The sequence below is a fragment of the Chroicocephalus ridibundus genome, chromosome 2 (assembly GCF_963924245.1).
Source record: "Chroicocephalus ridibundus chromosome 2, bChrRid1.1, whole genome shotgun sequence".
NCBI lineage: Eukaryota > Metazoa > Chordata > Aves > Charadriiformes > Laridae > Chroicocephalus > Chroicocephalus ridibundus.
This window is the reverse complement of record NC_086285.1, coordinates 35,416,271-35,431,574: the sequence shown is the minus strand read 5'-3', so window position 1 is coordinate 35,431,574 and position 15,304 is coordinate 35,416,271. Positions and strand designations below refer to the sequence as shown.

Here is a 15,304-nt window from a genome sequence, read left to right as displayed (position 1 = left end):
TGATGAGGGCAGACTGAGCATCACAGCAGAATGCTAGGAGGTTGCTGATATCTTGCTTTCTGTTAGTCTTTATGGAAACACAGGTAGAGTATCTCTGCTAGTCTCCGACAGATTAGCCGCTGTGGTGGGGAATACTGCAGTATATTAATCTTTTAGATCATTTTGCTTCCCTGACTTCAGTCTAAATTCTCTGACGAATTAGCATCTTCCATGGACATACTGCTTGAACCAACTTTTAAAGGCAGCAGTTCCCCATCTCTCCCCCGCCGCTCTCCTTGCTCTCTCCCGCCTCCTGCTTTGCGTAGGTCAGAAAACATTTGCTGACTTAAAATGATATTTATTACTGACTTTTAAATCTGGGTGGGCTGGTAACCAGGATACGGTGGGCAAGTGGAAGGAGGAAAACAGCACGTTGAAATGATCGATGTTGCAAGCATTGGCTGTCGTGCAGAATATTAAGGAGGAAGAAAGTTAATTCTCTTTGCCCCTAGACCTGAAAAAATGTGGTTCGTGTTTACCTCTGGTGCTTTTGTTTCCACGGGACAAAGCAGCCCTTCAAGGATCTTGGGCTGAAGACTCAATCTGGTGAAGCGGAAGAAGCTGGCTCAGTTCTGTGTTACATGGATATGTAAAGGTGGATCCTGGAAGAGCCCTGGACAGTGGTGTGTCCGGCGGGGCAAGGAGAATGCAGCTCCAAGGAGCACAGGGAATGCGTGAGCTGCTGCTTAGTCTGCTGGTCAGACGCTCCTCAAATGTACTTTTCTTAGCACTGGCTGCCAGGCCTGACTGTCCTCAGGTGGTGGAAATGTGACCTCGTGGTGGAAATGTGACCCCGTAGAAAAGCAATGATGTGTGTGTCCTTTCCTTTGATTGTACTACAGCATCAGCAGACTGTTCTGTTGTTCAGGATACACTCAGCTGTACGTCAGCTGTGAGTAATGCAGAGGCTATTCTACTTTTCTTTTAGATGGCCTGGTTCACACAACTGGTAAGCGTGCTTGTGTTCACATTGTGTCCTTCTGCTTCTCTCTTACGTGTTCTAATGAGTATTTCCTTAAAAATAGTTATAGTGCTACCACTGCTGTCTTAGGGAGGGATGAGATGCTCGTCTGGGTTGTTATTGCAGATTCTGCAGGTGCAGGCTGTGATTAGTGCCTCATGTATGCTTTGAAACAGCCCTAGAAAGGTCATCCACAACTTTCAAGGCAAGAGATTTCTCGTTTAAAACAAAAGCTTATAACTAGTTGACTAGGAAGGCCGCTTAATAGCTACATCAACTACAGTTAAACCCTTAGCATGATCTTCTGATACATATTTTCTGGACTATCTTCATATCTGGTGGATGTCTGGCCCATTCCACATGAGATAAGTGGCCCACAAACAGTTCCTCCAGACCAGTAATCTTCCGTACAGCATCTGATGTACAGAGATCTTGTTGAAATCATGGAGAATTCAGTCTCTCTGTCAAGACAGATCTGACACAGGCATGTATGTTCAACTTCATAACATACAATTCACCTCCAATCCCTGCACTGCTATAATATTATGCACTTATTTTTTTCTACTGCACATGTGTTTTTCATGCTAATTTAGATTTCTATCACTCTTTTTTTTGCTTGTGCCTTTGAATATTGGAATTGGATTGACTAGGATAGAGACATCATATGGTGGGACTTCTGTTGGGATGCAGAACTAGATAATAGTTGGAAATGCAATTAAAGGTTAATTAATTCAGATAATTTAGTCAGATATAAAAATAGAAATATCTTCTAATCCTTTGATTCTCAAATTGTTGGATTTTTTTCTGTTGAAGGAATAGTACCTGTCTTGTAAAGGAAAAAAACATTTGTGTCTTTATATTTGTTTAAAGACCTCCTAATACATATAAGGAATAAAACAAAGGGATAAGAACTTTATGCTTTAAATACCAGGTCTAGTTTTGCTGGAGGGATTTTTTCTCCGGTGGGACAGGAGACTGATGTGGGACCAATCGAAGGAAGACTTATTTGTTTGTTTGGTTAGTTAGTTAGTTAGTTAGGCTGCCTAAGATACTTTTTTCATATCTACTTTCTCCAAAAAAGGTTTAGTACAACACAGTTTAATACTTCCTTTTTCTATGAATTTGAGTGGGGTATCATCACAGAGGGTGTTAATCTCACAAGAGTAGCTTGTCAAATTTTGTGGCTTTTCGCTTAAACTGAGTTTGGTTGAACATCTGTATTCTAAGCCTGGGGAGAGGTGCAGGGATCATCTGTGCAGGCCTTGTCTGATCTCGCCCATGCTGTCTTGAAAATAAATGATGAATGCAGGGAACTCTTATAAGGACCAGTTCTATTCATTACATTTTCAAATGTATCTTGTTGGAGCAAGGTCCTGCCCTTCATAACTGTATATCAAAATGAGAAAACTCCCTGGTACCAGCTGGAAAATCTCAAGAGATGGAGAAACCCCCCAGCCCTCACACAGAGGGATCAAACTTCCACGGCAGCAGGAAGAAGGACTTGTAGACTTAATTGAGGTTAGAGTGAGTAAATTTACAGTGAATAAATTCAGAATAATGCAGCATAGGCATGATGTGATATATCCATGTACTTTAGTAATATCAAATGTGTGCAAGTAATTGTTATGTGAATAAAGAATGAAAATACAGATATATATCAGAAGAAAGGCACATAATTAAAATTAAGGGTAAAGAATACTAGTAAGGAAATCCGCCTCTTTAGGGCAGAAGCTTTGCCTGACTTCAAAGACTGTGTTCTTTTCTTGAACCTGTGTTCATGAAGGAGGCTCCTATCCAAAGACATCTGAACTGTTTCTGTGACCTTATGGGTGTGCTGAGCACATCTTTTACTTTCTTAATAGCTTAATCTGCATAAGAAATATCATTTATATTGTTTGGTTATGATCTTAGCGTACTAAGTAAAACTTGTATCTGTTAGGTACTTGACACTTGAGCTGTTTTTCCATGTCCAAAAATTTACAAGACTCATCTGTGTCTTGCATCTGTCAATATTTTCTGATTCTGTAACTTCTCAGTCTAGTGAAAGCTAAATTTACCTAAGCTGCTTTTAGTGGTTGTTTGCATATGCTAAACTTCTGTTCATGTTCTAATCCTATTCCATATCTGATGGTTATTGCACTCTACTTCCCATGCTGCTCTATCTCTTAAGTAATCGGGATTGAACGACAGGCGTGCAGTGGTTTCTGGCACACCGGCAGAGACTTTTGAACTGCCTTGCTTTTCAAGTCCCTCCCCATCTCAGAGGTAACAAATCTCCCTTTGGAGATGGAGTGCACTTGAGTTTTCATTTGTTCCTGCTTCAACAGCCGGACCAAAGGTTTTCAAGCACAAACCAGATGTTATCAGGGTTGGTGTGATGCCATTCTGCAGACTGTTTGAAGGTGCCGGTAGCAGAGCTCCAAGTAGTGCTGAGGCTCTGCTGAGAGCAGGTGAGGAGTTCCTGGATCTACTTTGCCAAGAACTTGCGTGTGTGATCCAAGGGAACAATCTTTTTGCTTCCTTGATATTGAGTGCTTCTTAGAATCATAGAATCATAGAATTGTTAGGGTTGGAAGGGACCTTAAAGATCATCTAGTTCCAACATCTCCCACTAGACCAGGTTGCTCAGAGCCCCATCCAGCCTGGCCTTAAAAATTTCCAGGAATGGGGCTTCCACCAACTCTCTGGGCAACCTCTTCCAGGGTCTCACCACCCTCATGGTGAAGAACTTCTTCCTAACGTCCAATCTGAATCGATCCATCTCTAGTTTTAATCCATTCCTTCTACCATTACCCGACATCCTAAAAAGTCCCTCCCCAGCTTTCTTGTAGGCCCCCTTAAGATACTGGTAGGCCACTATAAGGTCTCCTCGGAGCCTTCTTTTCTCCAGACTGAACAACCCCAACTCTCTCAGTCTGTCCTCATAGGAGAGGTGCTCCAGCCGTCTGGTCATCCTCGTGGCCCTTCTCTGGACACATTCCAGCATGTCCATATCTTTCTTGTAGTAGGGGCTCCAGAATTGGACGCAGTACTCCAGGTGGGGTCTCACGAGAGTGGAGTAGAGGGGGAGAATCACCTCCCTCGACCTGCTGGCCACGCTTCTCCTGATGCAGCCCAGGATACGATTGGCTTTCTGGGCCGCTAGTGCACACTGACGGCTCCTGTTGAGCCTCTCATCTACCAGCATCCCCAAGTCCTTTTCTTCAGGGCTGCTCTCAAGCCAGTCACTGCCCAGCCTATATGGGTGCTTGGGATTGCCCCGACCCAGATGGAGGACCTTGCACTTGGTCTTGTTGAACTTCATGAGGTTGGCATGGGCCCACCTCTCCAGCCTGTCCAGGTCCCTGTGGATGGCATCCCTTCCCTCCAGCGTGTCAGCCGCCCCACACAGCTTGGTGTCCTCGGCAAACTTGCTGAGGGTGCACTCTATGCCACTGTCCATGTCACTGATGAAGATGTTAAACAAGACTGGTCCCAGTACTGATCCTCGAGGCACTCCACTCGTCACTGGCCTCCACTTGGATATGGACCCATTGACAGCCACTCTTTGGGTGCGTCCGTCAAGCCAGTTCTTTATCCACTGAATTGTCAGTCCATCAAAGCCATATTTTATCAGCTTGGAGACCAGGATGCCATGCGGGACATTGTCAAAGCTCTTTTGTACAGTGAGGCCTTGACTGCTTCATGAAACTAAAATAGTTAATCTTTAGTAGTTTGTCTACAAAAAAGTAAATCACAGCAGTTCTGGAAGTGGTTAAGAACTCCCACTCTCTAGTCCATAGTAGGTTGGCACTGACTTGTGCCAAGAGCTACTGTCAGTGAAATTAATATTGTTCCCAAGAGGTCACATAACAGAGTGCTGCCAATACAAACAACAGTGCTGCAGATTGTTGAACTGTTCAGGCTGCGATGCTAGCGTCTTTAACTGGAGCTTGTTCACCCACCGTGAAGGCCACTCCTGCTCTTTGAAAACCTCAGAAGCAAGAAAAGCAAAAGTCGGCAGTTTTATTCATGACGTGTTGTGTTTTCAATGTCCTCTAGGTACCTGAACTCAGAGTGGGGTTACCCTGGCTACATGGCAGGCAGCTTGGGTGCTTCTAGCCCTTGGCATAGCCCATCTTTACCACTGAGTCTCAAAGTGCTTTGCAGAGCAGAGTGGTCATGGTCGTTCCCATGACTTGCTGCAGCTTGCGACCACATCAGATTTGGGTATAAAACTGAAGTTTGCTGAACAGTCTGGTGCTTTGTCCAATAGGTCTCTGCAAAACCAGACAATCAGTTCCTTAGAAATAAAGAATGTCAATGTTTTGTTCAGGTGTTTCAACTGGCAAAGGCAGAACATGCCTCTTGGTCCTGAAAGGAATAACTGTCCTCTACTTCTAGGAATAGGGTTTGGGAAATTACCAGGTGACCTACCTTTTCTGCAGGCAGTGGTAAATGTGAAGCTTTCTGAAACAGGTAAGAACAGAGACATTAAAAGCATACCTTTGCACACTTGCAAAAGCATTCATGGACTATTTGTATGCAGCTCATTCAAAAAAAAAAATAAAAGGTTGCCACAAATGTAGGCATTTTTCAAATAGTAAACTAAACTGATGCAATATACTATGAGGTATTTTCATAAATCATAATCAAAGCACTGATTTTTAACTTTGTCTTTTTAAATTTGTAACATTAAATTTACTCTAGTTATCGAAATCTATAAAACTGGCTCTTTATTTGTAAATTGCTTCTGAATAAATTAAGATTTTAATAGATTTTCTTATTCAATAATGCATATACTATATATTGACATTTTTAGCTATTTATCGTCAGCATTGCGCACAGCTGATTTGCAGAATATTAGCTAGTAGTCGAAGTTTTGTTCCTGCACCTGTGTTCCCTGAAGTAGCTGCAGCAGTATTGGGTATTTTTGCCCTTCTGCTGCTCGTTACGACTCTTGGGGCAGAGGTGAGCATCCCTGCAGCAGGGTCAGGGGGGCAGTTCACAAGAATGCTCCCGAGCCTGTACTGGGGAAAATCAGCTCCCTAACCGTGCTGATTTTGCCTGGCACCAGAGAGGGAACATTTAAAGTTACATCTACGTGATGGGTGGTTGTTGGTGACAGGTGAGATCAATGACTTGCTTAATTGATTGTCTGCTTTAAAATTTTTATTATATTCAATCTGTGAAAATTTGTGGGTTGCTGAAGGCCAAGTTCTGGCACCAGTATTATCTGCAGTAATGTTGACAGCAGAGGGACATGAGCCCCTCAGCAGCTGAGACCTGGCACCGTGGGTAATGTGCTCACGGGAGAAGTTTTGGTGAAAGGGAAAAATATGTGATTTTTAAGAGCCTTTTTTTAAACACAGGGTGCCTCTAGAAAAGTATTTCTGGGTGCTCTGGAGCTCCACAGACTTTCTCTCCCGTGCCTGCTACAGCTGGTTGGAGGATCAGAATTAAGTTGTATCTGGGAGTGATGGAGCAAGAGAGAATTACAGAATAATTTGGGTTTGAAGGGACCTCTTGGAGGTAGTCTGATCCAGCCCGTGGTCCGAGCAGGGCTAACTTCAAAGCGAGAGCGGTTGTACAGGGTCTTGTCTGGTCAAGTTATGAAAACCCCAGGAAGGGGATTGCACAGCCTGGGCATTAGTTCTGGTGTTCGGCACACAATTTCCCCATGAAATTTCTTTTTACTAATGCATGCTTGTGAGTCAAGCTGCCTGGCTTGCGGAATGTCTTTGCTTGGTTGATATGCCACCCTGCTTTCTTTTTTTTATTTGGAAATGTGTCGTGAGAAGGTATTTTGCTGGCAACAGAAGAAATATGCCAACAGAGGTGCTTTGAAAAGCTTTTAAGTATGCAGACAATCTGCATTTTCCTACTCCTGATCTCTCTTTTCACTGTTTTGTTGATGTCTTCATTTAGATCTATCTGAAAAGAAATGGTAACCTGTCACTGGGAACATCTTTTTAATTATAGGGTGAAATATCCAGTGCGCATTCTTTTGAAAACTCTAAGTAATGTATTATTAAATGATAACTTGCATCATTAGAAATACTAATTGTTGCAAAAAAAATTAATAATCACCAAAAAAACCCACCCACCTGCTCTTGTGTCCCCAGATCAAAACCAAACTAGATGCTAATGGCCAGGAATGGTAGAATACAAAGACGATCTACTGTATTTATTAGATGCTGAGGTTTAAAGAGGAATAAATGTAGTAATAATGTTAATTTTTACTGCCGCAGTCTGTACAGTGCCTATTTTGTATTGGAAAAAAGGGAGGATACTGCTTTCCTGTGAAATGTTGTTGACAGCCAGGAAGAGTGAAATGCTCTGGGAAGCTTTTTAGGTAGCATTAGGAAAGGTATGGCTGAAATGGCAAACTCCAACACAAATGCTGCAATAAAGTAAGGTAAATGAAGGAACACAAATAGTCAATTAACTGTACTCTGCATATTTTAATGTTATATAGAGCATGATAAGAAGTAGTAAAACTGATTCTTTTCTGTTTCTTTCCTGATCCTTTCCTGTTTTCATATTTAATGAGATCTCATTGCAAACACTGTATTAGCATATGAGTTGAAAGTATCCATGATGTTTTTATAAGAAAGAGAAGAGAAAACTTGTTTAAGCCCTATTTCTATATTGTAAACTATGACTGTAGCCCATGCAGTCTACAGTTGATCTATGGAGTTAAATGAGATGGGATTTCTGTTTTCCTTAAACCGATGCACTTATGTGAACATGAAGGTGGGAGGTGAAGTTCCCCATTACCGACACCTTTGAATTTTGTCTTGTCATTTTTTGTGGGCATAGCTAACTTCCTTTTTATGTTGATGGAGCAGAGACACTGAGGATTTATTAGGCACGTTTTATGCCATCATTCCTTGGATAGTTTTAATTCAGCATAAACAAATGCTTCCTCTGAGCACAGCTGTCCCTTCCTGCCTCCCTCCGCATCCCACTGCTTTCCCCTGTGCCCCTACCACCCGCCTCGCTAGCGATCGAGCTTGTATGGCTCCCATACCGCTCCAGTCACCTGGGGCGGGGGGGAATAATCTGGGTTAAAATGAGCCGTTGTTTAACGAGATGGTTCAAAGCTATCAGTCCTCCAGTTTGGTTCAGCACTTGGCTTCACAAACAGGAGGGGTAGCACAGAGCAGAAGAGGGGTGGGGATGGGAAGGTGAAGCAGGAGCTGGAGGGAGGGCTCAACCTGCTTGTCAGTGGCCTCATTTTATGGTACATTAATCTGGTCATGGAAACCTGTCATTAGGCGGAGAGTGGTCGTCGCCTTTCTTTGAAGGAATGGAAGGTTTCTCTAACCCAGGCATCCCCCTCTGCTGGTTCACCACTGCTCCCTTTCTCTTGGACTGGGTTGGCTTTAGTGCCAGGATGCTGCAGTTTTATTTGATGCACAGGGTAGGACAGAGGAGGTTTGGGCCAGTGTTAGTGCCTTCCTGAAGAGGGATTGATCCACAGCTTTCCATGGGAAATAGGGAGGAAAGCAACCAGCCAGTCCTGCCATATTGTCTTCTGTAATACCTTTTTCTATTCTTAACTCCTTTTGGGTAAAAAAAAAGGGCATTGCAAGCAAAATTTGCTCTTGCGCACTAAATTACACTCCTTGCTAGGCTATGGAGACTTTTAAAGTGGCTGGTTTATGCAAGATTAACTAAAAAAGGTTTTGTTTGAAGCATAAACCCATTCAGCCATATTTAGTTCAGTATGTACTGGAAAATACAGAAATGCTTCTAAACATATTGCTTTAATGACTGTTGTCATCTGAAGAAATAAGTCTTTAAACCTAAAGAGCATTGCTTGTCTTTACAAAGAGCAGCCATTTTCTTTGCAGATCCCTTTCTGTTTTGGGGGAGGCAAGAATAAACCATGAGTAGTGGGTTTCCCTTTTGTGAAATTACTTATTCAGATTCATTGCGGATTCTTTTTATACAGAAAACAGGCGAGAATACACTCTTTGCTTTCCTTTCACTAACAACCCATTTGGCTGTCTCCAGAGAGCTTTGCAGGCTCACCTGGGAACCCTACGCTGCAAGCTCTGCTGAATACAAATTTCTCTTTTTACAGCTTTTTGACCTTTTTACGCTATGCCTAAATAGATGAAGTTTAAGACAATCAGAAGATCTTTCCTTTATAAAAAAGATCCTTTATAACGGAAAAGTCATTTCTATGAAGAGTTTTATATTTAATCTTAAATTAATATTAATGTGGAGAACTGTTCCATTGGTTGTTCTTCGTTATCTGTGAATTCTGACAGCGGGTTTCGAGAGGAGCAGTGGGGGAAGGTTGTTTGTTGCGAATACTGTTTGGCAGAAAGTCAGGCATATTCTACGGTTTCATATGAATGATATCTGCTGAAAGTCAGCGAGCTTCCCAACCAACTCTGCTTGCTGTGCCTTAGCAACCACGAGGAAAAATCTGCTGCCACATGGAAACGGATTGGGATTCATGACAACACTCCCTACATCCAGCCACCCTCAAACAACGGTAGCATTTCGTCTCCTAAAGGCAGCACCCATATCTGATTTTTGCTTAAACCCCTATAATTTCCACAGTAGCTAGCGATGTCAAATGCAAAAATTTGAAGGCGGTAAAGTGATAATTGTTCAGTAATTTTCTTTCCCTTCCCCCGCTCCTTGCCTGGCATGACTAAGCACTGGGAATAAATGAGCATTTACTCCTGCAGAAATTGCTGCCTTCTTGTGTTGCAGGTGGAGGAGGTTGTGTCGGACAGGTACAGCCCAGCTTTGTTCCAAGATTCATGTTCAGATCAGGGCTGGAGTGGAAACTCTGTAATTATTATAGCTGCTTGCTTTTAGCAAGTCCAGCAAATATTTTTGAAGGCAAAAAACCCCAGACTTCCATCAGTTGTAACAGTTGCAGTTGTTCCTGTCGCTATTATGGCATTATCATTGTCATGGTTCGTAATGAGACAAAGAAATCTGTCTAGGAAAAAAATAATTACTTTTTGATTTGTGTGTGAAGGGGGAGAGAAGCCTGAGGGAAATTAAGTAAATACCCCTGGTGGATTTTTGTAATTTTTCCTGAGCTACTGTATTGTTAGAGTTGAATGATTAGTAAAGAGAGGAAAGCACAAACATATGGTTGTATTTGAGAGTCAATTTGGATTCAGCTTTATCTGTGGTCCTTTTCCGTACACTGTGTCTCATGGTTGGAACGTGAGAAGTTTCCAGCATGAATACTTGTGAAAGTGTATTTTAGGCTTGGATGCTTAAATGCTTGTTGGAAATCTGTGTGAATGTATAATTTCCTTTGTGGTCACATTAGCCAATTTAGGATTCAGGTGTTGAGTAGTTGCAGAAATCCCCCTGTCAGGGAACAGAAACGATCTTGTTACCAGGTAGTCTGTGCTACACCACGTGCATTTCAAAATGGGATGATTTTTTTTTTTCCAGGCTATTTATATTTAGGGAAATAAACCTTGACAGAGGACAACATTGAAGTGTTTGCTTAATTTTAAGCATACTGAGTAATCCAATTTGTAATGCACAAGTGCTATACTGAATTCTTTAGGGACACAGTGATAGTGCCCTGAAACTATGAAACTATCATGGGCATGTTTGCAAATTAAGCCCTGATCAGACAAATATTTATGACTATGTTGTAAACTGAAAACAGGTAAAGTTTGATTGCACATTGCAAACTCTTAATGTGGCATTATGCTCAATTTTTGGTAATGCAACCAGTTAAAAACCTAGTTATTTGAAACACTTGGAATGGAAGCTTAAACAACGTGCTGGGAGGAAAAGCCATAATTCTGCCTTTTCTTGTTTCTTTTAGTTTCAATGTAAATTTTTCTGTAAAAGATTCAGAAAAAAGAATAATCTTGATTAATGAAATAATTTTCTTACTTCCCTATTTTTGCCAAAGGTTCTTTTCCTTGCTAACTGCACAGGAATATCAGAAGCTCTTAGAAGAAAAGCAAAACATTTGCGTCCCATATCTGAAATTATTATTTTCCTCCAATTTCTATGGCCTCTTCTATAGTGTTACAGCGTGACTTCTAGTGTAGACAGGTTGCTGGCTGCTACCACTGTACTAAATCCCAGCTGAGGAAAGCACTTGAACTGGAGCTCCAAGCACTCTTGCTTTGTTTCTTTCTGAGCGTGATGGTGATTAAATTGCTAGCAGATGTATGGAGCATTGCTGATGCTACCGCGACTGCAGCGCTGGCAATGGCAGAAATAGCAGCAGTTGTGGGAACAGCTTGGGCAGGAGGCAAAGCACAAGCAACTTGTAGGCACGTCATCCTCTGAAGTTGAGATGAGGCCAAAGCAAAATCCCAGATCTAAAACCAAGGAGAAAATTCAAATGTATCTTCAAGAAGCATGACCGAAAACATGCTCTGTAGTATCTTTAGCCTTTGATTAGAACATTAACCAGGTTGTAGTAAATGCACAGGGAGTTGCTATAGTGGAGCCAGTTCAATACTCTGCTGAGTAAAGAACTAAGTCAGCATCTCACAGTAAGATACAGCTTGATCTTTCCAATGGAGACCAAATTGTGCCTTCATTAGTACACTTTGCTTGTTGTTTAGTATGTCGTGGGGGAATTTCTTTCCAAACCTTTCAAATATCAGTTTGTGTTCATATATTAAAATACTATCATCAATATCTTTGCATGCCTAGCTTTAAATATTGGCAGACTCAATAATTGTCCGATTGAAGCAATACTAATTTATCCCAGATATAGATCTTGTATCAGTCATTGAATTAGCTACTGCTTTTAAAAACCTAGCTGGAATATTTGATTCTTTGGCTAATAATTCCATGAGGTGGTCATATGGATTGTAAAGAATTATTTCCTTCTGGTTGTTTTAAATTACTTGCTGGTCACTTTATTCTAATCCTCTCATTCTTTTAACACCATTGCTCTACTCCCTGTGTTTCTAGTGGTTTTAAATACCACAGTAAACTCCTTTTTAATTTTTCCCAGTTTCAGACTAAATTATCTGTTGTCTATTTAGATTTGGATTCTAGCAGTTCTATTCCAAAACCACCTTCTGGGCTACCTGTCCCAACTGTCCTCTCCTGTCACATGCAAGTCGTGTCCCCAAGCTAGGATGCCATCCCTGGGCCACGTTCATACTTCATGCTCCTGATCTCCCAGCCCAAGGCACCAGTTCGCTGCCTCTTTTTTCCTGCATCCCAGTAGGGAAGCTGAAGCCACCTATGCACATTTACTCATGTACAATGGGAAAGCCCTCCTGGAGGACACCCAGTGCTCTGGATTGGCTGCACATATGGTCTCCTGTCCCAGGACTATACATGCTGCCACATCCCCGTCTCTTCCCTGACACGTGGTTTGGCAAAGCTTCTACTCAATCTGGTGAAGAGGCACAGGGGGATGCTGAGGTAGCAGTGCCTGGAAAGCAGCACTTGGCATGGGCAGCAAGAGCTGTTCCAAGGTAGTTTTCACAAGAGATGAGTTGTTTGCTTGATGACTAATGAATTTGCTTTAAAAGCACATTTTGGCTTGTTCTAAGAGTTATTTGCAAATGTAGTTTGAATTGGGGTGCATGTACCAAAATCATTTTGGAGGAGCATTGATAAAATCCCCCCTCAGTCTTCTCTTTTCCGAACTAAAAGGACCCAAGTCTCTCAGCCTTTCTTCATAAGAGAGGTGTTCCAGTCCCCTAATCACCTTTGTAGCCCTTTGCTGCACCCTTTCCAGCAGTTCCCTGTCCTTCTTGAACTGGGGAGCCCAGAAATGGACACAGTACTCCAGATGTGGCCTCACCAGGGCAAGGTAGAGGGGAAGGATGAACTCCCCAACAAGGATGTTAAATAATACTGGTCCTGGACCCCTGAGGGACAGCACTCCTCACTGGTCTCCACCCTGACATCAGGCTGTTGACAGCAACTCTTTGAGTGTGGCCATCCAGCCAATTTTTTATCCAACAAGCAGTCCACCCGTCAAATCCATGTCTCTCTATTTCAGAGACAAGGATGCGCATGGGACAGTATGAAATGCTTTGCACAAGTCCAGGTAGGTGATGTCAGTCGCTCTTCCCTTATCCAACAATGCTGTAACCCCATTGTAAAAGGCCACCAAATTTGTCCTTTTTGATGAGTTTGGTCTCATGCTGTTGTGTAACTGCACCCTGCAGTAGCAGTGTTTTCCCTGTCTGAGGCTCAGCAGGCCTCTGAATGCTGGGGACCGGGCCAGTGCAATGCCCGGGGCTGTAGTAACCACTGGCATCACTGGAATTAGCTTGCTGATGATAATGTCGTTAGCGCCAGCCTGGGAATAGAGCGGGGAGGGGGGAAATCAATGTATACATTTCGACCGTGCTGCTGCAGTGAGTGAGGCTTGTTGAATGAAAGACTTGGACAGAAACCAAGTGAAGTGGTGGTATGTAAGGCTGCTGCAGAGCCGAGGTGCTAATGACGAGCCGGCTAGGAAGAGTAAGTGGGATCTGAGGCAATGTTGCACTCTTATGGCATCTTTCTTGGATACAGGGGAGGGGAATTAAGCTTTTATGTTATAGTATTTCCATATGGAGCTACTGTTACGTGTGGAACTAACATTTGTGATGAGCGTGGAAGGGTAAACAGCGTTAGATGCTTCTGTGGTTCCTTGTCACTTCCATTCTCTTTCTAAAAATACAGTAACCAGAACATAGAGGGGAAAAAAGCAGGTGGTGTTACTGAAATATGGATTCTGTAATTCTTACAGGGTGTGAAGGATGATTTTTTTTGTGATTACAATGTACCAAGTGAGAATTGGAACCTTCTCAAAGTGAGGAATTAATTATGCTGCTTACAAGTTGGAATAACGTGAGGGAGCACCACACAATCCTCCCATTGTGCTGCCAGTGCACCTGCACAATGTCTTCTGTTCCACTTCCAGACTTCTTTTACGCAATGTTTATTTGTGTCTTGTGTGGCGTGTAGTAAGATCGAAGTTGCCAGTAAGCATCAGAGTAGACAATATCTTGTCTTTTAACACTGGCAAGATATGGAAGTATCACGGTGAGTAAAGGTGGGGAAACCTGACTCTCGTAGAGGTGTTTATCCTGTCTCTGTTTGCCTTCCAGAGTTCTGGTTCACTGTTAATTTTATAACTTTAAATCCCCAATCTGTATTAATCAGCGGTAAGGTTTTGGCATTTGCATTTCCTTGCTGTGAAGTTATGTGTCATTTTCCTTTCTATCATCTCCTCAAATAGGAATCCTCTCTAATTTCATTGAGTGATCGGTTATTCTCCTGCTACATAAAACAGAGCACAGAAAGTCTTCTCTCTGTGCCATTTCATTATTTTGTGTAATTGCATTATGTCTCCTGTAATCTCTCTGAACAAAGTCACAGTCTTTTCTGTCTCTTCTCATATTAAAATTTATCCCAACCCTTTATTATTCCTACTACTATTATTGTCTGAATCCCATCTAACACTGTAGCGTCCATTTTTTGAGATGCTGTTACCAGTGCAGCATATGGCACGGCAGAGAAAATGCTGATCTACATATAACAGGAATGTTACCTCCCCGCTGGTCACCATTTTATTCCTCATTTATCCTAATATTTTATTTAACTACAGTTAAGAATTTTATGTAGAAGAGTGGTCTTCCTTGAGAAGTGTTCTGTGACCTTGAGGTGTCTTTACTGAATTGATAAAATTTGCGTTAAGAAATATTAAAGCACGTGTAGCTACATTTTCTCCCTCTAATACATGCTGCTGTTAATGTTGAGCTCATCATGATACTGTCTTTTCACCTAACTTTTTTTAGATTTATCTTGGACATTCTTCACTGTCATTTCTGGTCTTTCCTGACGCGAATAACTGTGTGTTGTCTACAGACTTTGCCACCTCATTGCTCATCTTTTCCAGATCAAGAATAAATGTAGTAAACAATACAGAACTGTGTTTACCGAACCTTTTTCTTGATGTGAAAAAAATAAATATTTGGAGACTTCAGTTAGACTGCTCAGATGATTTGATAAATTCTTTTTATTTAGATTTCAATAGCTAAAAGACCTAGATTGCTGCTATTTTTTTTCCATCCAAGAAACAGAACAAAACTAAAACTCTACGAAACTGTCTTACAGACCCTGTCCAGAAGAATTTCAAATCCCTATTTGGAAACTCCTTCAAACAAGGTACTTGTCAAGTTTCTTTTTAATTCTATTTCATCAAACAATGTATTAGGAATCTTTTTGCTTTTGTTCAACCTCTTAATCATAGCTTTGAAGACATTTGTGAATGTGGCCTGCAGTTAAATACAGTTAGCAAGTTATAATTTGTGTGTGTTAGAAATCGTCTACTTCTATTAGTGAATT

General features: G+C 41.8%; 1 protein-coding gene across 1 annotated transcript in view; it reads left to right on the top strand.

Annotated features, from left to right (window-relative positions):
• Positions 1–15,304, top strand: part of RAPGEF5 (Rap guanine nucleotide exchange factor 5) — a 162,570-nt gene that overhangs the window by 15,575 nt on the left and 131,691 nt on the right. The window contains exon 2 of the mRNA XM_063324995.1: positions 15,074–15,124. Coding sequence (XP_063181065.1) covers positions 15,074–15,124 — 51 coding nt within the window. The remainder of the gene's footprint in view (positions 1–15,073; positions 15,125–15,304) is intronic.